The sequence below is a fragment of the Anoplopoma fimbria genome, chromosome 16 (assembly GCF_027596085.1).
Source record: "Anoplopoma fimbria isolate UVic2021 breed Golden Eagle Sablefish chromosome 16, Afim_UVic_2022, whole genome shotgun sequence".
Lineage (NCBI taxonomy): Eukaryota > Metazoa > Chordata > Actinopteri > Perciformes > Anoplopomatidae > Anoplopoma > Anoplopoma fimbria.
Window position 1 is genome coordinate 23,979,665 of NC_072464.1, and position 21,422 is coordinate 24,001,086.

The 21,422-nt window shown below is 42.4% G+C and overlaps 1 protein-coding gene across 1 annotated transcript in view; it reads left to right on the forward strand.

Moving 5' to 3' along the window:
• Positions 1-329: 329 nt before the first annotated feature.
• The window catches only part of arhgap20 (Rho GTPase activating protein 20), a 33,938-nt gene continuing 12,845 nt past the window's right edge, over positions 330-21,422 (forward strand). The window contains 11 exon segments of the mRNA XM_054615434.1: positions 330-533; positions 4,032-4,117; positions 13,043-13,219; positions 14,734-14,883; positions 15,407-15,448; positions 15,731-15,815; positions 15,927-16,004; positions 16,420-16,486; positions 17,011-17,232; positions 20,315-20,505; positions 21,124-21,288. Coding sequence (XP_054471409.1) covers positions 459-533; positions 4,032-4,117; positions 13,043-13,219; positions 14,734-14,883; positions 15,407-15,448; positions 15,731-15,815; positions 15,927-16,004; positions 16,420-16,486; positions 17,011-17,232; positions 20,315-20,505; positions 21,124-21,288 — 1,338 coding nt within the window. The 5' untranslated portion in view covers positions 330-458.

Genomic DNA, 21,422 nt, shown 5'->3' on the forward strand with positions numbered 1-21,422 from the left:
ACAAGTGTTTCTGGAAGCTGTAAACAACACAAATAAACACTGACTGGATATTAAAGGAGCATATGATTATTTAACGTATATAGCTGTGTGTAAAGATGACAATACTGTATGTAAAGCATGCATGTGACTCTTTGTAGTTTGGACACAATGTTTCCCTTTGTGATTTTAATTCACATCACTCAAAAACTGCTCTGTACAATGTTTTACTTTGAAAACTAAGAGCGGAAGTGTGTGTGTGTGTGTGTGTGTTTCATCCCCACTGAATTCCAACATTGGAGTGGATCGAGGCACAGCAGAGCCTCTGAGCTCAGACAGAGAGGAGACTCGAACCCAGAGGAGCTCACAGCTTCCTCCTCCTCCTCTTCCTCCTCCTCTTCCTCATGGATTCTCATGAACCTTTGGATTGATATATTCACGCTCTTGTCATGGGAATACACGGTGGATCTATGTGGTCTTAAATGGACAGCATGTCGCCGCAGCAGGGGACCATGGGACAGAACAGGTCCGACTCTCTGACGGGAGACAGCAAGAAGGTAAAGAGGAGCTCCTCCTGGGCTCCGTGGCTGATGGAGCGCGTTTTTACGCACAGATCTACCCAAATCGCACAGATCTACCCAAAGTGCACAGATCTACCCAAAGAGCACAGATCTACCCAAAGTGCACAGATCTACCCAAAGAGCACAGATCTACCCAAAGTGCACAGATCTACCCAAAGTGCACAGATCTACCCAAAGAGCACAGATCTACCCAAAGAGCACAGATCTACCCAAAGTGCACAGATCTACCCAAAGAGCACAGATCTACCCAAAGTGCACAGATCTACCCAAAGTGCACAGATCTACCCAAAGAGCACAGATCTACCCAAAGTGCACAGATCTACCCAAAGAGCACAGATCTACCCAAAGTGCACAGATCTACCCAAAGTGCACAGATCTACCCAAAGTGCACAGATCTACCCAAAGAGCTCAGATCTACCCAAAGGCACAGATCTACCCAAAGTGCACAGATCTACCCAAAGAGCACAGATCTACCCAAAGTGCACAGATCTACCCAAAGAGCTCAGATCTACCCAAAGTGCACAGATCTACCCAAAGAGCACAGATCTACCCAAAGTGCACAGATCTACCCAAAGTGCACAGATCTACCCAAAGAGCTCATTTAGGATCAAACTGTGTATTTAGTTCGGTGTGTGAAGCTGGCATTTCACGGTAGAGTTACAGTCCAAATAGAGATGTTTCTCTCTGAAATCTCAGCTTTTAATTGCATTAATATCAGTTATTGAGTTATTTTTTAATGATATTCTTGCACATGTGCAGTCGTTTGGAGTGCTTTGAGTCTCATTAATGATCAGACTCTCTGATTTAAACATTTCCTTCAGTGCGTTTTGGTTTATCTGGTGAATTTAAAGTGGAAGAGAGCAGTTTTTTTTTAAGGGTTTCAAGAAAAACAGCACAGACAGACGATGCATTTTGATATTTTGTTAATATTGAAACCAAATCATGACCTAATTAAACAACTTCTGAGACCAAGAAAATGAATCCCTGCTCTCCCTGCTAAAGGTTTCACTTCATGTTCTCCGGAATCAGAACAGTGTCTGACTGAAGCTGAGGATCCAAATATCAGATCAGAACAATGTGCTGCTGATACTGATTATTAGTTCATCAGACAGACAGGAGTCTCTGAGACATCAGACCTGGCTTCTTTTAACTTTCTCCTTATTATTCTTTAATTCAAAAGAAACAAATTGTTATAAATGTAAGTCTTAATCTCAGATTGTCCAGTAATCTTAGTTCTTTCACTTATTCACTGTAGTTTTCTGACCCTCCTGTTGGTCCTCTGACAGAAGATGATTCTCCAGCAGCTGCTCACTTTACTGGTGAACAGCGCCCCCAGTCAACGCGTGTTCAGAAGGTGTAACTGCACCTTGTGACCTCCTACCTGGTTAGAATGTCTCAGATGATGGGTGATGGATGAAATATTGAGCAGAATTGAAACAGAAACATGTGCACATATTTATGCACATATGTAGCCTTGATTTATATACTTGTGTACATGCTTGATGTATTTCTTTAAGTTTTTGCATCATTGGTTCTGTGTATTATTTAGTACCTCATTATGGCGGATACTTTTTTGCTGGTATGATCATTTTTAGACCATCATCATCATCTTTATGTACTTTTCTGCACTTTTATATAAGTAGCCTGATACACTATTGGTGCACATATTTAACATACACTGTATTTTCTTACTAACATTTAGTATTTTACTATCTGCAACAGGTGTGGTAAATCACATGTGCTTGTTCATGCATTGTGGGGATTCAAGATGGCGACTCTCTGTAGTTATCAGAAGTCTGAGGAAGAGCCTGGCGCTCGGAACGTCACATGAGCTGAGATCTGGCAAAGTGCTGCAAACATGCTAAATGACTGTAATGTAATGTAATGTAACACAGCTATTTGGTCCTAAAAAAAAGTTTGAAGTAAAAGTGACAAACAGAAGGAGTGATATCTTCAGATGAACCTTTTTTTAAAGTCAGCGTTTTGTGCCTTTAAATAACTTGTATTAACCTTTTCATGTAGAACAAATATAGCAGAATAATGGAGTTTTAACAGCAAAGTAGCCAACACAGATTTTCTATTTCACTGTGTAAAATCAGATTAACATAAAAACCTGACGTGAACAGTGACTCTGCAACACACTGTTATTGAGTTATCCTCCGATACCTCATCTTTTGGCAGCACGTCTCAAAAGAATGATCTCTCTCATGATTCCACAAATGTTGTTACTGTAGACTCCCTTTTTCTTTTATGAGCAGTTGCTGCACTTTGGCCTGGTTTTGGAAAGTTTGGCTCGGCGTTGGTAAGATGTGACAAACGATCTGTCAGACAGAGCAGAGAAACCAGAGCGCTGCTTTATCACCACGGAAAGAGTTGTAGTCCCTTCACCCAGGAGGTGTTTGAGTCAGAACGCAGAGGGTTCATGTGCACATGCGTGACAGGAGCATTCATGATGTGTTGATTCTGCAGAAATGATAACACTGGCGTTACTAGTTTCTGCAGAACCAATCAGGGCTCATCTCAGTGTTGTGTCACCGTGCCCAGTGGAGCGTCTTCATGTTCCCTGTCAATCACCTCACACCTGCAGGAGGAACAAACGCGGCAACTTACAAATGTCACTGTTGCTCTTCAGGTCCGATTTCACAGATAAGGTGCACAAATATGTGTGAAAAACCGAAGCCTGATGCTTATGGAAATCACAGATTGGTCTATTTCTCACATGGGAATAATAGTAAACTTTACTTTAATCTCAACCAGAATTATTTACGCAAACCACAAAGCCATAAAAGTGACCCAGCACGTGATGTAGTAGTTTTCAGCAGCTCATTGTAGGCGTGAAGTCTTTTAACAACAACACGTAGCATGTTGCTTTTCTGCTCTGCAGCGTCTTTGACCCGCGTGACAAACATGAGTCACAATTCCTCCTTTAACACTTTCTAGAGGAGAGGAATGTTACCCATAAGTCATTGCTGAATGAGTTTTTAGAAACACAGTCTTATTTCATTTCTGTCTCTATGTTTGGCTGTTATTTCCCCTCCAGATGGACTGACTGTAGCTAGTGTTTAGAGCTCACATGGTTTACGTCGTAAATAGATTAGGGTTTAATTGGAGTATCTGCGGCGGCTGCAGGGATTCCTGTCGTTCTTCTGTGAGGCGGCTTCCAATTTATCCTCTGACACTGAGAATGTTTGAGGGTCTCTTTCTCTGTTATCTTTCCCTCAGTGGCCGTCTTTATCCACTTTACTCACTTCCTCTTTTCCTTCTTTACAGCCGTCACTTCTCCTTTTCTCTCAGCCAACATCCTCCCGTCTCTCGTCTATTTCCCTCTCCTGTGTTTCCTGTATCGACCACAGCCAACCACCAGCCCATAACAGAGCTGAATTTGTGCTTTTTGCAACCATGCAAACCCAGAATAATGATATTACCTTCACCTATATTGACCCCCCTCCTCTCTCTCTCTCTCTGGTTGTGTAGAAGATGAAGACTTTGGCTCAGAGGAGACAGTCGGCTCCGTCGCTGGTCATCAGCAAAGCCCTCACCAGGTCGAGAAGCACGTCCAGGTACGAGTCAAACACACACACACACACACACACACACACACACACACACACACACACACACACACACACACACACACACACACACACACACACACACACACACAAAGCTGCTTTAACATAATAACATCATTGTTGGCCTGTAGTTCCTCAATGGAGCAATGTATCCTCCTACAATCTTTGTCATGATTTATTACGAAAAGTTACTCCTCATCTTTCGAGTGTTTTCCAACAAAAGCCCAGCAACACGTGTCAATTTCCACTTGTTACATGTAAACGGACTTTTCAAAACGACTTAGTTAGGTTTAGGAAAAGATATTGTTTTGGAATATAATAACTATGGGAGTGGTGTCACTTAAGTTTGTAAGTTACGTGACAAATACATTTACGTTGATTGCTCGTCTCACACGGGGATCGAACAGCGGTCTACTGGGTGGAAGTCTGCTTTGTTTGATTCATCCACCTGCCCAGTATAGTTGCTTTTTGGTCTTTATACCTCCTGCTTCATGATGACATGGATAAGATATGGCTTCATTTAGTGGGTATTACTTTTCATAATCATACGAACGCTGTAAGAGAACAACCTGAACGGAGCATCAGTCTCTTGCAACTGCAGGTGACTTCATAATATTGGTTCATGACTCATGTTTTAGTCTTTATTACTGCTTCCTTAAAGTGTTAGCAGTAAGCATTCACATTCAAAAATGCTGACTCAAGGATTTATTTGGGTGATATCATAGAGATTAAGGACCAGTGAAGTCTGGAGGCTGCAGGTAAAAAATCACCGGACTGACCGAGAACAGTCTGGAGGAAGAAAGTGAGCAGAAGCTGAGCGCTGTGAGTACAAAAGGCTTCAGGCCGACCTCACAGACTCTCGTCTCAAACATCAGAACCTCACAGACTCATTCATGTCTTTGAGCCGGTTGAAACGCGTTCTTCTCCCAGAGCTATCGGGCTTCTCATCGCCCCCCTCTTCCTCTAACGGGGTCGGAAACAAACCATTACAAACCCCTCGGGACGCTTTATTTACTCAAACCTTTGTCTCATATGTCTTTGACTGTCGGGGGACTTTAGATGTTTTAATGGAATTTCATGGAGCTTTCAATCTGTGAAGAAAAGTAGAAAACAGCGTGACGATAAATGGAGAAAGGAAGTGCATGAGGAATGTCAAATAGTTTCTTGTGGATGTAGACCTCAAAATGCTCCTCAAAGCACTTCTTGGTGTTAGATGTAGGTTTCTTATGCCATCGTACTTTCTCTAATGAGCGACCTCCTGCTGGTGAGACTGACGTGTTTATAACGTGTGTGTTTAGTGTCTGCAGAGGAAATCAGGCTGAACTGTGAAACTGGACCGTTTAGACCAGTGAAAGCAGGGAAAAAACACTCCACACTGTTATATGGGTCAATGCTCTCAAGTGTGTGTGTGTGTGTGTGTGTGTGTGTGTGTGTGTGTGTGTGTGTGTGTGTGTGTGTGGTGGGTGTGGTGTGTGTGTGTGTGTGTGTGGGTGAGGAAGACATTTCTGATCAGTAGGCGTAGAGGAAAGTCGAGACAGACAAGCTATCGAGTAAAAGTCAAAAGTAGTTTGACAAGTGTGTGCCTTGTGACCTGTGTCATCAGGTGTGTGTGTGGGGCCAGTGTGGGGTCTCCAGGGGTATGGAGCACCTCCACCCTCAGCTGTCACTCTTAACCTTTGACCTCTCATCAGGAGGCGTAGGGGCCAGCATGGGGTCTCCAGGGGTCAACACCTCCACGTCAGTGAGAGTGTGTGTGAGCTGTTCGTTAATGTCCGGGTGTGTGTGTGTGTGTGTGTGTGAACCTCATAGTGGTCAGTCAGGTGACTCTCAGTAGGGAAAGGTTAAAGGTCACGGTGGTGATTATTGTCAGGTCATTTACTTATATATTGTTTTATATAAGTTCTGTTTATGATTATGTACTTTTCAGATGATCTCCATACTTTGGTTTATGTAGTTATAAAAAAAACTACAACCCCCTAAAGTCCTAGGACTACAGTGTTAATGGACGCATCAGTCCTGCTAGCTGTTCTTGGCCGTGTCTCTCTGTATTGCATCACCTTCATGCTCTTCATCCAAGAGAAGGATAAATATTAGAAAGCATACGCAGGGCTTTCCATGGATTAGTATCATTTTTTACAACATGTTTACGACATGACTTGTATGATTTAAACCGGCAGTAAAAACGCTACCACATAAGTGATATATATCCTAACTTTTTCCCATCTTCTTTATTTTTCCTCCATTTTTTTAACTTGTGCCGTCGCCAAACAGCATGATCTTTGGTGTTACAGCCATAAAAGTTCAATCACTTGTCCTCTGGGTTATAGTTCCACTTCAAGGAGTTTATTTTATCGTTTGATAAACACGACTTCCAGCTTCTTTAAGCTCTTATTCTTCATACTGTAGTTGTTAAAAACATAAAAAGAGTTACATCTAATTCACATTTCCCATCAGCCTCTCTGGCCTTCAGCTCAGCATCACACACCTACGCACACACACACACACACACACACACACACACACACACACACACACACACACACACACACACACACACACACACACACACACACACACACACACACATACAGACACACGTGCACAAGAAGCATAACCTAATCCTTCAACCTCCAGGTCTGCAGTTCGGGTGTATAATGGGTTCAAACTGCAGTACATGTCTCCTCTTCCTCCTCCTCCTCCTCCTCCTCCTCCTCCTCCTCCTCCTCCTCCTCCTCCTCGGGCATTGGAATCCATACTGTATGGAGGAAGGTGTCGGCTCCACAGAGCATAAAAACACGTGATTGGCCGACAGCCGTGACCTCACACTCTCACCACAGTGTCACCACAAAGTGTCACACACAGTCCGTTCTTCCTACACGGACACACATTTATTTTAATATCGTTCTGGGTTTAATTCATTTAATCCCAGATGTCCTAACCTGCATTAAGCTCTTCGGATAAAAGAGTAAAACGTTCTTTTTTGTGTGTGATTATTCTTTTTTGAGGACATTTAGTCCCCAAACAATGACACACACAGGAACTCGCACTTCCTGGTTTTATTAACGAGCTCTGCTTAGGAGATCACGGCCCCCGCTCACAGTTTCACCATTCTGACCTCATCCATCATATGCACACATGTGTTTGAGAGAGAACATTGTGTTTGATGACATTATGGTTTGCCTATGGAAATGATCTGCAGCAGTGAGTCAGAAAAAACAGACGTGAAGCAGCCGGTTAGATTCTAAATATCTGGAGACCTGCTGGATGTTTCTTCTTCTTTCCTTGGTCTCCTGTCGGCCACACAGAGTGGACAGGAGGAGGCATCGTCTTTGGATTTATTGTGAAGAAAAGTTTCACGTCTAATTTGAAATGTTTTGCAGCTTTCTTTTTAAGGCCTCAAGGCGTTCTTTAGATATCTACATCTTCAGATAGTAAACAGAGGCTTTGTTACATAGAGAACGGGTCATTTGCTTTCTTGTCTAAGAACGAGGGATGAAACCCAGTTCTATACGCCAATACAGAGTTTATTCAGCTAATTGTTGAGCTGCAAATTTATTTTAAAGATTTTGGAACTTCTTGTATTGCTGCTCATGAAAAGGCTATTTGTTAACATACAAGAATAATAAAGAAATGTTGATTTTGTCGTAATTCATAGTCTTTTTTTCTCACAAAATAATCAATAAGATCCAATAAGAGAACTAGTATAAGTAGTACAATACCCATCCCTACTAAGAACACATATAAACACTAACATTTCCAGTAACTTATAATATAAATATTCATAAATATATCCCCTGTGCAGCGTCTTTATTTTCATCTTTACTGCAGTTTGGTTGCAGCTCTGAACAAAAGCCTCCACTGTGGGTTTAGGAGCCGGTACAGACTGGTGCAACATCCTCTTTTATCTGAATGTCTCTTTTATTTTCTGTCTCTGAAACTCAAACACTGAGCCGTCTGTTGATGCTTTTATCAGAGAGGAAGAGGTCAAACTACCGGGGACATAATGCTCCTCATGCAGAGACACACTTTAGTGCTTTTTGTTAAAAAATCTATTTATCGCAGTCAGAGTTCACATGTTGTGTACGGAACAAAGGAGAAACTGAAGGTTTCATCTCCATCCAGCTTCTCTCTGTTCATTCTCTTCTTCTTGATGCCATAAAAACTCAAAATGTGTTTTCTACCAGAGGCAAATCAGCTGCAGACGAGCAGATGATGATACAAAGAACACGCATAAACAAACACACAGAGTCCTTCTCATGTTGTTATATAAGTGTGTCATTGCTGTCCTCAGAGAGTCGGTCTGTTCAGTCTGTGGACACCGATGGACAGCTGAGGTGACGTAACGCTGTGTGGAAAATGCTAGTGGAAAGAAAACATTGTCTATTTGTGTCTGTAGATGTTTCCTAAATTCAATGAAAGTGACCTTTAGATAATGCCTCATTTGAATATTTGAACATAACATTTCAGAAAACTGGGGATGTTTCATGACGATTTCTAGTTAAATGTTTTTTACCTGATTCACCTGGGGTGTTGAGATATGAGGTGCATTTAAGGTCTTGATATTTAAAAAAGAATGATGGATGATGGCAGAATAATGCAGATGATAGAGGGAGAGACAAAAATAGGCTGAAGGAGGAAAGTGGGATGATGGACATGTCAGCAAAGAAAAAAGGTGAAGAAGAAAGAAAAGATAATCAGGGAGAGAGAGGAGAAAGAGAAAGTTCCAGCTGTTCTTCCAGCTGTTGTCCTCAGGCTGTGTGTTTACAGATGCTTGTGTGTGTTAATTATGGTCGTCGTCACTTATCTTTCACGTCACAGCCTCCAGCTCTCAGTCAATCAGAAGGACACATGTCTGATTTTGGTTTATGTGAATCATATTGTGATTAACTGAAGATAAGATCAGTGTCAACTATAGACTGTATGAAGTGGGCGTGGTCCTCGTGATGTCACCCATTGGTTTGTGGACTGTTGTTATGAAGCCTCGAGTTCAGCAATTTCAGTTTACCAATCCTGGATTACGGTCGTCCCCATGTTGGGTTTTTGGCAACCAGTGAACAGGAAGTGACCATATAAGGACTGAGGAGGAGTGAGGTAGTGGACCTGTCAATCAGTGTGTAGCCCCGCCCTAAAGCATCCCCTGCTTTATGGTCTGTTTGACTCTAAACGGAGCATCATTTACTAAATGAACATCATGCTGTATTGAAGAAGACTTGAAACTAGAGATTGAGACCATAAACTCATGTTTACAATGTTTACTGAGGGAATAAATCAAGAGAGAAGTAGAGTCATTTTCTCATAGACTTCTATACAACCAGAGGAGTCGCCCCCTGATGGACACTAGAGAGAATGCAGCTTCAACACATGAAGCGTCGTCTCTTCAGAACCAGAGGTATCCTCCTGGTATGGACCTTGTTTCTACATAAATCACACCCGGCTCTGTTGGGTTATTCATGCTGGGACATTAGTATGCTGCTGTGTTCGTGTGCTTCATTGTGTTCCACAAAGTCAACAGCTCTCCTCTCAAAGGTGGCCGTGTATCCGCGGGCGGGCTGAGCGCTCCATTTATCAACATCACATGACGCACAATGGAGCCATTAGCTGCTCGTCCGTCAGATTCAAAGGGCCGCCGGCTCAGCTGTCAGTCTCACATTCAGGAGGAAGAGATGTGTGGTGAATACGGGAGATGTTGTCTTTTTATTGAGATGTGAAAAGGGGCTTTACGGGAACATTTGTATTTGTGTCTATGTATGTGTGAGTGTGTGAGTGTGAGTGTTGGCTCTTCTGACGGCAGCATTTCCCGAAATCTGCGTGGACAAAAGGAACAGAGGACGATGTGTTGAGACTTTTGCTCCGTGCAACTTAATCAAGGAGCCTGAAACGTCCTCTGCGGTGGTGTTTTACTAAGTGGCATGTTGGACATTAAAGGAATACTTCACCAACAAAATGACCATTTATGTATCATAAACTATACCTGTGTAGCCTTTAAATCTTGAGGAAACAAAGATGTGTTTGTGAAGTAGTGAGAATGTGACTGGACAAATGAGACTAGAAGTAGAGAGAACTAAAAAGAAATCTTTTGTGGATATTACACAGTTATAATGACATAAACCATAAAAAAAATAAATGCAAGTTGAATGTCTTTGATATTTTATTTTTTACAAAAATTGGAAAACAATGGAATCTATACATCCAACATGTTTCCAACTGTCCACAAGTGTAACCAATGATGGAGGCTCCACGTGCTCCACATATTGAGCTATTCACATGTTCACAGCCTCTCTGCTCTGCTCTGTGTTCAGCAGCCTGAAGTTCAGTCCAGGTTATATGGAATCTTTTATCACGTGACTGTTGGTCTCTGCCAAATCAATCATGGCTTCATAGTTGCATTTAGGAGCTGAGGAGCTCAGAACTCAATGTTTTTTTTACAGGATCTGGTTATTTCAAACAGATTAAAATGTTTTTTGTGTGGAAATATTACATTTTTAAGCTTTGTTTTGGTTGCAATTTCTGACAGAAGCACTCTTAGCACATGGTGTGTTCAAGGACCGTCGGACTGATAGAAATCTGACAGTAATGACTTCTGGCTGCAATAAACGGTGTAGTTTTGGCAATCGGTTGTGAAAAAAAACATGCTGTTCTATCCCGCCAGGGGATTTTGGACTTTTCTCCGTTCACTGTGAGAGAAGTTTTCTTCAAGAACTCAAGGTAACAAATGGTGATTATTGCTACATGTTATTGCTGCCCCCCCGATGGATAAAGAAAGAATGAAAGAAAGAAAGAAAGAAAGACATGTTGTCGTTTAATGGGGCATGAGTTGTGTAAATGTTTTTAGAGGGGGGGAATCATTTCACAGTTTTACCACATGGAAAGTATTCTCTTTCTTCCAGAACAATAGCTGATTGTTTTGCAACTGTTGATTCTGCAATCGTTATAGCAACACGATGTCACGTCCTTCATGCAGTAAACGGTTCTGACCAAAAGACTTCTTTCTTTCGTCCTTTATCCAAGTTTTCAGTCTTTGCAGGGCGACGTGTCCCATCCAGCATCAGTTGTATTGGCTCCATTCATTCCTCCTGATTGAATCCTCTCAGACTCCCCCTCTTTTTGAATTTATTTTTGGATGCCACACAAAGAGACACAAAAAAAAGTGGAATCACTCCAGTGCGTCCGTCTGTTCGTCGTTAATTAATTACACAACCAATCGCTTACACAATGTAGAAGAGAACGCAAGCGTCTCTGTGTTCCCAACAGGACCTGGAGAAGGGTGTGTGTGTGTGTGTGTGTGTACACAAAAGGGACACACAAAGGTAGAGACACAGATAGAAAATGTGTATATGTGCGTGCAGAAGTGGTGATTTTGGCCTTTTATCTGTTGATGGAGAGTAAACAGGAAAAGATGAAACCCTCAAGCGATTTCCTCTTCCTCCAAAAACTCCCCTCCGTTTATATCAAACTCAAGATTGAGTGAAAAAGGAACAAAATTATTTCTACCAGTAGTATTTTTATGATAAAACTTTAACTAGAGTGGAGAAACAAAAGAGGAAACAAAAGAGACAAGGCAGTTTATAAAAACAAGGTTCATTGCTAAATGAATTAGAATTTTTTGTGCAGTTTCAAAACATGCAAAAACATATTCATTTGTAGCCAAATATTTCCCTGCAAGTCCAAATGTACAATATTTATTTTACTGATAATACTTGCTTTTGTAAGTAGTTGCAGCTGTGAGGAATCAGTAAAGAACATAAGGGAATAATTCCTCTTTTGGACTTTAATGACGCTGCACAATCTGTGTGGACATTTGAGTTCGGTTCACCACAACATGTTTTTTATTTAGACGCTCTGCTGAGAAGGAGTTTGGAAAAATCCCCTGTTTTTAATAGAGCAAAAACACTGGAATGAATGAAGCTGTGTGCGTTAGAGGTGTTGAAGGTTATTCGGTTTAGCTGATTACACCTCGTTAGGATTCAGCTTCTTAGCTTCGGCCTGCAGACACTAAATAACTTAAGTTCTTCAATGTTTACAGAAAATTAGCTCGTTTCCTCTTGTGTTAATGCTTATTGAGCATGGTTCAGTGACGGCTTGTTACTTTCTCACTAAGTTGTGCACGTACACATTAAGGAGCCGCCCTTTTAACACAGTACTTTCACAGAGAACGCAAAGATTACGCTGCGTAAAAGCACTTTTTTTTTTGGAACAAGATAGATTTATCTGAGCTTTTTGCACCACGAAAACAAGTTTATGAAACAACAACACGGAGGATCGTAGTCCGAATCAAGATGGCAAACTTGAATACTCCTTGACAAAGTCAGCACTGACCAGATCTACTCTTTCTCTTCTTACCTTTCACAATCAAATAATAAAAAAAAAAATATTTTTTATCACTCAAACCACATTTTTATTTTTTAAATATCAGCCCGCAAAACTTTGCCGTTCAACTGATGTGACAACTGATATGAGTGCAGTTGTTCCTCTGATTGGTTGCTGACGAAAGGATTCAGCGAGTGTCCGTTAAAGATGACATCACGGCAGTTCCACGCGGCGTCGCTATGACGACCAGCTGACAATCCTGCCTAAAAATGAGTGGTTTACTATGCGCAGTGGAAACAAATAAGGGAAAGCACCTGTGGCCAAAAGTGAGTGGAGTCGTGCAGTGGGGAAGGGGCTCGGTGCCTTGCTCAGTGGCGCTAGTCGTTGAAGGAGGAGTTTGACCTCTCTCTCTCCTGGCTGTCGGTAAATCACTCCACATTTTGGATCTGGATCTTTGTCCTCCAGGAGATTTATGATTTGTGATATTGAACCCAACGACCAGCGATGTGTTTTTTCTTTAGATGCATGCCTCCACACACATCCAGACCACTTTCCTCCTCTGTGTCTAACAGTACGTATCGTTCTTCCTCTCTCTCTCTCCTCCAGGGAGAACTGTCTGACCCCAGTCAGCCCAGAGTCCTGTCCTCTGGTCCAGGCCTTCCTGGCCGAGTGTCCACGCCGCCTCTTCCTGGGTCACGCCCAAACGCAACTGAAGACGGGCCTCCAGACCCAGGAGAGACACCTCTTCCTCTTCACCGACACGCTGCTGGTCGCCAAGGCCAAGTAGGTTTCCTTCTGTGTTTGTGTTTAGTGAGATGACTGAGAGGATGAAGGAGTGTGTGTTTATGTGGTTGTGTGAGTGAGACGGAAAATGGAGACGGGGAGAACAAGAAAACAAAATAGAACATTTGAACGCTGTAGATGTTGGATCCTTCTGCTATCTTTCCCTAAATTCTCCTTTAAAACTCTCCTTCCATCTTCCACTCTTGCCTCCCTTATTCTCTCCCCCAGTATATAATTATTTCCCAGCCAATTAAATCCATATGAAGCCTGGCTCGGATCAAAGCCATGCCGGCCCGCCCACAAACTGCCACACACACACACACACACACACACACACACACACACACACACACACACACACACACACACACACACACACACACACACACACACACACACACACACACACACACACACACACACACACACGTTCAAAAATAGAACTTTAAGAGCACATTTATGTTTTTGAAGTCCACACACACACACACATATATATAGAAACCCACTTCTGCTCTGTGTACTTGTACTTACTGTACACACAGCAGGACGTCGGTGGTCCGTCCTGTAGGAGTAAAGGGTAAAGTGGGCGGAGCCGACCCCTTACAGCAGAGAGAGTAGACGCTATTATTGGCTGTTTCATTGTGGTTGAACACCGGGTGAGTCTGAGGAATGTGTGTTGGTATGTGTGTGCGTTTGTGTGCCGTTATTGGAGAGTTTGTGTGTATGTGTGTATGTGTGTACGCCACATGTGTGGACTTTTCCTGCTGTATAATCACAGATGTAGCGGTGGATGAATACGCTTCTACTCAGCGTCTTCAAATAATGAAAATAGACAGATCTTTTTATATTTCTAATCTATATAAAGCATTTCTTGAAGAGCTGCCATATGTGAGAAGTTTGTGGAAAAATGAAGAAAATTAAAAGTTAGATGGCAAAAGTAGAGGATCCCAGTTAGTTCCCTGTGGAATCCCTTTAATAAGGGACCTTGGGGTTTTATACAATCTTTTTTTTTAATAATGCAAACAAATTTTTGGAAATAAGCTTGAAGAGAAAGAGATGTTTTCACAGATATATAAAATAGAAATTAGAGAGGGAATTATGACCTCTTTAAATTGTTTTGTTTTTCAAAAAGTTAAGATATCAGGAAGGAAACAATGGTAGTAGGAACCCTCTACTTCTAGGGTTTTTCTCTTGCAAAGATTTCTCTTAAATACATTGTTTAATTGATAATCTGGTGGATATATTGTTAATCTGCAACAATTTTAATAGTGAAAAATAAATCAATATTTTTTAGTGGTTGCATTTCCCCAAAGATTTTCTGCTTCCTTTGTTTTTAATAATTGTAAATTGAATATATTATATTCTTAGACTGTTCCAGTTAGTCAGATGAAACAGTTTTTTTGAAGTTTTCCTGCCTGAAAAGCAATAATTCCATTATTCCCTTAGACTTTGCAGACTTTTATTGACAATAAAAACAGCCCTGCTCTAGTTTAACCCCCCTGTGTCTTCTGCAGGTCTCCCACTCACTTCAAGGTGAAGGCCCAGGTCCGAGTGTGTGAGATGTGGACGGCCGGCTGCATGGACGAGGTGTGCGAGGGCACCACCAACCCAGAGAGGAGCTTCGTCATGGGCTGGCCCACCTGCAACTGTGTGGCCACCTTCAGGTACAAACTCACTCAAACAATACAACACTGAAACTCCATTTCCTCTAATATAACTTCCTTCAGTTCATCTGCTTGCATTGCACAACAGTTACTCATGCTAAACATATTTTCTATAATGCTTCTCTGAGTCACTCCAGTCTACTTAAAAAAAAAAGAGAACACAATGTGCTGAAATGCAAATGCACGTTATAGATGGGAACTAAAAACTGAATGCACAACCACAGAATTCTTAAACTCCTGCATGTGAAGGAGGTTCCTGGTCGTAAAGCCACTGAAGCCAACCGCAGTGAGACCGGAGGAGATAACCACACATGATCATGCATGCACCAACATGCAACACACACACAAACACACTCACAAAATAAGCAGCGCTGTATATTTGCACTCTGTTCTCATTCACACTGTCACGAATTACACTCTGCATCAGAAGGAATCCAGTCGTAGCCGGAGGTGAAATGTTACGTAACGGAGTGAAACACACAATTATCTCTGATTATGTTTTATCGCTTTCTTTTTTCTTCAGCTCTGAGGAGCACAAGGACAATTGGTTGGCCCTCATCAAAAGGTAAATGTTTTGTTTGGCCTCCTTCTTGTTTTTGGTATTTCTGCTCGTGTTTCATTTTGTTAATCAGATTTGAAAGATTGGATTTGGACGGAACAGAAGGGATTAAATAGAAACTCAATATGAATGTGAATGAATGCATGCTTTACAACTAGAACATATATTGTATTTACAGCTAAGATATACATATCACAGGGTTTGATTGGAAACATGAGCTTTAGTCAAATACTTTGTTTATTTTATTTTAACCGTGACCGCTTCGCTTTGTGTTTTCTCTTCACACAGTCGGATCATTGAGGGCAAAGGGAAGGACGACCCCAAGACCATTCCTCTGAAGATATTTGCAAAGGATATTGGAAATTGTGCATATGTAAGATTCTCTTCTGTGTTTTTTTTTATTTGATCACTGGCAGTGCTGCCATTTATGTAATACACAATCATCTGGATTTTTCCATAATGTTTCCTAAAATGTCTCCTCCAGGCCAAGACGCTCGCGGTCAGCAACACTGACAGCACCGATGATGTCATCCGCATGGCTCTGCTGCAGTTCGGCATCTTGGTGAGTAAAAGTCAATCAGCTCGATGACAAGGACGCTAAAAAATAAGATTTGTTAAACCAGAACCAGGACTGAGCGGGGCAGACTGTCAGACCCTGCTGCAGTAAAATAATGTTTTTTTAACATTTACTCGGAAACACTACCACTGTAGTCCACAGGGACCGCCAAAATCAACACAAAATGAAAATTCCTCTTGGTTGTTTTGAATAAAGACATCAAGTTTACCATTTTTAGAAAAACAGCACACATGTTGGTTGGCTAAGGTGAAGCTGGTTTGCAAAGCGGACTCAAACCGATCTCTACTGTCAAAGCATTTTTAGAGGTTTCTTTACAACACAGACGTGCATTCATGAAAAAGATATGGAGAAGGAATTCCATAGAAACTGTTGAACTGGATTGTGTTTCCTTTCTGTCCAGGGCTGCGTTAAAGACCACCGGCTGTGGGTGAACTCCAGTAAGGACGAGCCTCCGTACCCTCTCATTGGTGAGCACCTGTCATAAACATTGTCATGTGACACCTTCGCTTAGAACACCATCTTCTTCTACCTTTTTATCTTTTTAAGATGCTCTTAAGGAAGTTATTTCACCTCCAACGGTGTGAGATATGATGACGATGATACCTTAAATCTGAATGCATGCTTGCAGTTGCATCTTTCATAAATTTGTTAAAGTTAAACATCCCTCTGATGAGGAGTATTTCATAAATACAGGCGCAAAGAATGCAGAGAGAACGCGTATCGCTGCTGAATCAGCAGTGCACCAGGAGCTCCACATCTGGGAGCGTTTCAGAGCAGTTAGTTCTGTCACAGCGGTATTTCCGTGACACTCTTTTTTTTTTTTTTTTAATCTTTTGTTCTGAATTCCAAACATCCAAACTCCAGGCGGCTGATTCGGCCCCACATGGGACGAGTTCTGCTCTAATTCAAATCATATTCTTTTGGCTCCAAGTCACATACCTGACCCCTGACCTCTAACCTCTAACCTCTGGACCCCTGACCTCTCATTCAGGCCACGAGTTTCCCTTCAGCATTAAGATGAGCCACATTCGGGACGGTGGGAGCACTGGTGGTGGTGGTGGAGGAGGACTGGGAGGAGGACCAGGGTGGGATCCGACGAGTCCCACAGACTGTCCCGGGGTTCTGCTGCTGGACCAGTGTCTCCCTCCAGACACCCAGTGCCAGTTCATCCTGAAACCCAGCAAGGTCGCCCCGGGACTGGCTCCACTTTTAGGTGAGACATTCTCAGATTCTGGAGGTCCGACCTCTTTTTTAATGAGGTCACATGAACAGTTCAGACTCTCTGACGTAGTTAAAGGGAGAAATAATCAAACAACAGTGTGAATATTGATGAGAAGTCATGTGAGACACCAGAAGTTTTCTAAGAAATGCTTTTTTTATCCGTCGAATATACAAATCCGGCCTAGGGACGCCATCATGTTGTTATTTTTTGGGGGTTTAATGTGAATAAAAAAAGCTTTTTCTTGCAAAAGTTGCAAAACAAATTACTAAACGTGCTTTCAAACCAAAAAGTTCTAACCATATGTAGTATTAAAGGATCAGCATTTTGGGCTTTAAAGCTGCAGTGGGAAAATATGCATGAGTTAAATTATGTGTTGTGAAAAACAGCAGTGAAAAATATTAGTTTTTTTCCATCAACATGGCAGTTGTGGTTTCCAAGAATCCGTCCATAAATCAAATTGTGTATGAAACCACAAGAGGAAATATGAGGATACAGAAGTATTAATGCAGAGCACTTCCTCCGAATCTCTTTCACTTTCCACTTCACTTTGTTTATGCACGCTATGGTCACTCCGTCATGTCAGCTGTGAGGATGAATCAGTAGGTGAGGAAGAGTCGGAGTAAATGAGAACGGTGGGAAAGGATATTTCAGCGTCCGAGGGGTCACGGCGGGGGGTCAGCAGAGACGCAGGGATGGAATAAGAAAAACAGCAGACGGACAAAGAGGAAGAAACCTCAGACGGGATGGACGAGTGAGAGAGAAGGAAGACGGAAAGAGGAAAGTGATGACACAGCTATTGAGTAAGTCCGAAGGCCAGCGGAGGTGAAGGAAAGAGAAACAGCAGACTGTAAGAGATAGAGGGAGAGAAAGGGGGACAGAACAACAAGAGGACGGAGGATAAGGATGAGTAACGGGGGGGGGAAAGGATGGAAAAAAAGGAGGGGATGAAGTTGAGAGGAAAACAAGTTGAGGAGAAGATGTTTTCCAGTCATGGAGGCTTCAGTCTGCTGACCACAAGCTTCTCCTCAGATTCCTTCAACCTCGAGCACAACAGTGTTACCAAGTCGCTCCATGCCAGCCTGTCACATGCACCCAACCCGAGAGATAACGGACGCGTGGTAGCCGTTTATTCGAAAAAGAAAACTTATTCTTATCTATTTCCCCAACATTTTCCACTTTTTCTTTGCAACATTCTGCTGCAGAGATGGATAAGGTGTGTTGATGTGTGGTGGCATTTCTGTTCATCACGAGCCAGAAATGCAACTACTTCAGGACTGTTGAGGCAGGTTGGCTGATCCCATATCTTTGAAAATATGCATTTGTGGCAGATTCTAGGCGACTCAAGGCACCAACTAAAAGTTTTCTAACGTTCACAATCACTGGACTTTCCCTGAAAACGCTTTGTTAGAAACGAGGTGATGGTACAGTGTGAAATACCACAACAGTACCTTTTTCAATACTTAAAAACATATATATATATTCCCTGTTTTAGACACACCACAACTTATTTCCAACATGGTAAATGATAGTTTTCCATTTGTGCAAAGGACATATCTTCAACCTATACCAAATGAAAATATCAAGCCCAACTCACAAACCATAATTATGCTAGAAAATGTTCTAAATCAAAAGCAAAGATGGCGCCCAATCTCTCTCATGAGGAGGTCCATAAAGTCTGCCTGTTCCTGCAGAGCTGAATCACCATCATCGGCCACGTCTTTCACAAAAATACGCCATCAAACAGCCGGAGGGTTCATCCTCTGGAGCTCTGCACAGAGGTTAATGTGGAAAGCTGTTTTATTTATGGGAGGAGGTACTAACTGCCCTTCCAGAATCACATATTCTGATCTGGCATCTGTATCTTCAGGACTTTGTTTATCATTTCTCTCTTAATGGTTTATGGCCATTACAGAAATGATAGCAGAAGATTATAGCGGAGAGAGAGGAGGGTGAGGAACTACTTCCATCACCCTCCTCTCTGAGAGCTGTAATGATGTAACGCCTGATTTACAGAGGATCCAGAGCCGCCTAGTAACGCTGTTCCTGTTGAACTTTGTTCCAGAGACAGATGGGTAAATAATAGAATTCTATGTGAGCTATGTCTCATAGTTTGTGGTTTGTTTTGAACATGTCACAGTCTCGTCATGATCTGAATGTCATCACTTCAAGTCTCCTGAGGATGAACCGGTTCAAGAACGATTTCATTTAACTGCAAAAGATTTACTACCTATAGTTCAGCTGTTCAGGAGCAGCTGGAATCCTGAGTGTAATTAATGTTTTGTTTTTTTATCAATTCATCTTTTGGATATTTGTCTGGGATAATTCAAGGTTGTTTTTTTTATTGATTAGATGATCTTTTGGATAAGATGACATTTTTCACAGTGCTCCTTCATCACAGGTTTAGAATCACGTGTTCCTGCATTTATTTAAACGCAGATCAGATCAGACATTGTTACGCTCTCGTTAACGTGCACTTGGATGCACACACAGTTTTATAGTTTCATAACTGCAGAAACATGCTGAGCTGTCACGTCCACATGTCAGACCTGCAGACACTCAGGAACATAAAAGCACACAGGTAGACACTGTGACTGAGCAGACGCTGAACAAGGAACACACAGACCCATACATACATGCATACCTTCACACACAGACGCCTACACACACACACACACACACACACACACACACACACACACACACACACACACACACACACACACACACACACACACACACACAAACCTCAAACTAAACGGTGCTCTTTCTCAAAGCTTCTTTCTTCTTCTGTCTTCGTGTCTCCGTCTCATTCGTGTCTTTCTATTTAACAATGTGTCTTTTTTCACCATCTCACCTTGAAAACCTTTTTAGTTTCAGACAGACAAAACATTCATGTGCATGCAGAGAAAAACAACATGTGGAACTTTATGTCTGCTAAACAATTCCCAGCCTGAAAAATAAATATTACTCATCATGGAGCTTTGCTGGAAATGCACTCCTATGACTTCAACACACATTACTGTGATTCTGTCTGAAACCACAGCTCACCTCTTCCTCTTCTCTCCACCCACAGAGCCTGGTCAGCAGAAGTCCTTCAAGAGGAAGAGGTCTCTGATCAACTGGCCCTTCTGGAGAGGCTCCAGCTCTCAGCTGGACGGCCCGCCCTTATCCCCGACCTCCCCGTCCCCCACGCAGGGACGGCTGTTCGGACGACCTCTGAGCTCCGTCTGCTCTCCGGACCACGGCCTGCCCAAACCCGTCATGGTGAGCGGAGCGGAGGGGTCACGTAGGCCGGCGGGAGGGGTCACGGGGTATTTTGGGGAAAAAGGGGAGATGAAGTGGAAGCAGATTATGTTACCGTTACATAACTATTGTGATTTAACAACAAGAAGATGAAAGAAACAATGGACATGCTGGATTTATTAGAGAAGTGAAATCTCAATCTGTTGAAGAAGCAAACCAGAGAGTTTCCTCTCCGATCAAGTGACGCTCCGAAGAAGGATTTTAGGAAGTCAAAACCGGATCTACAACAACTGCAACTTAACCAGCTAGTTTTGTTCTTACAGCTTCATAAACCCTACTTTTATAATCCTCAGAATTCTTCTTATCTTTCGGAATAATGAAAGCCAAGATGAGGCTGCAGATTCTGCATATAATTGCAGATCAGATTATGATTTTATGGAATAAACAACAAACAAAAAGCAAACAGCAGGGACTCAGAAAACTTAATTCCCTTAATCCTGAACTTTTTCCTTTTGGTTTAAAACATAACAGAACAAACGAAGTGCTTTGGTGTCAAACATTGAGTGCTTTCTGCTATTAAGAGTTTCTCTGCCTCTCTTGAGCCGCTGATATTAATGCAGGATCCTGTTTTCCCTCCAGGACATGCTGGTGTTCCTGTACCTGGAGGGCCCGTACACCCGGGGCGTCTTCAGGCGCTCAGCCGGGGCCAAAGCCTGCCGGGAGCTCCGGGACCGACTGGACAACGGAGCCGAGGACCCGGAGATCACACACCAGTCTGTGTTCGTCATCGCTGCTGTCCTCAAGGTAACACACACACACAATCTACACACACACACACACACACACACACACACACACACACACACACACACACACACACACACACACACACACACACACACACACACACACACACACGCCGCCACGTCATTCTGCTT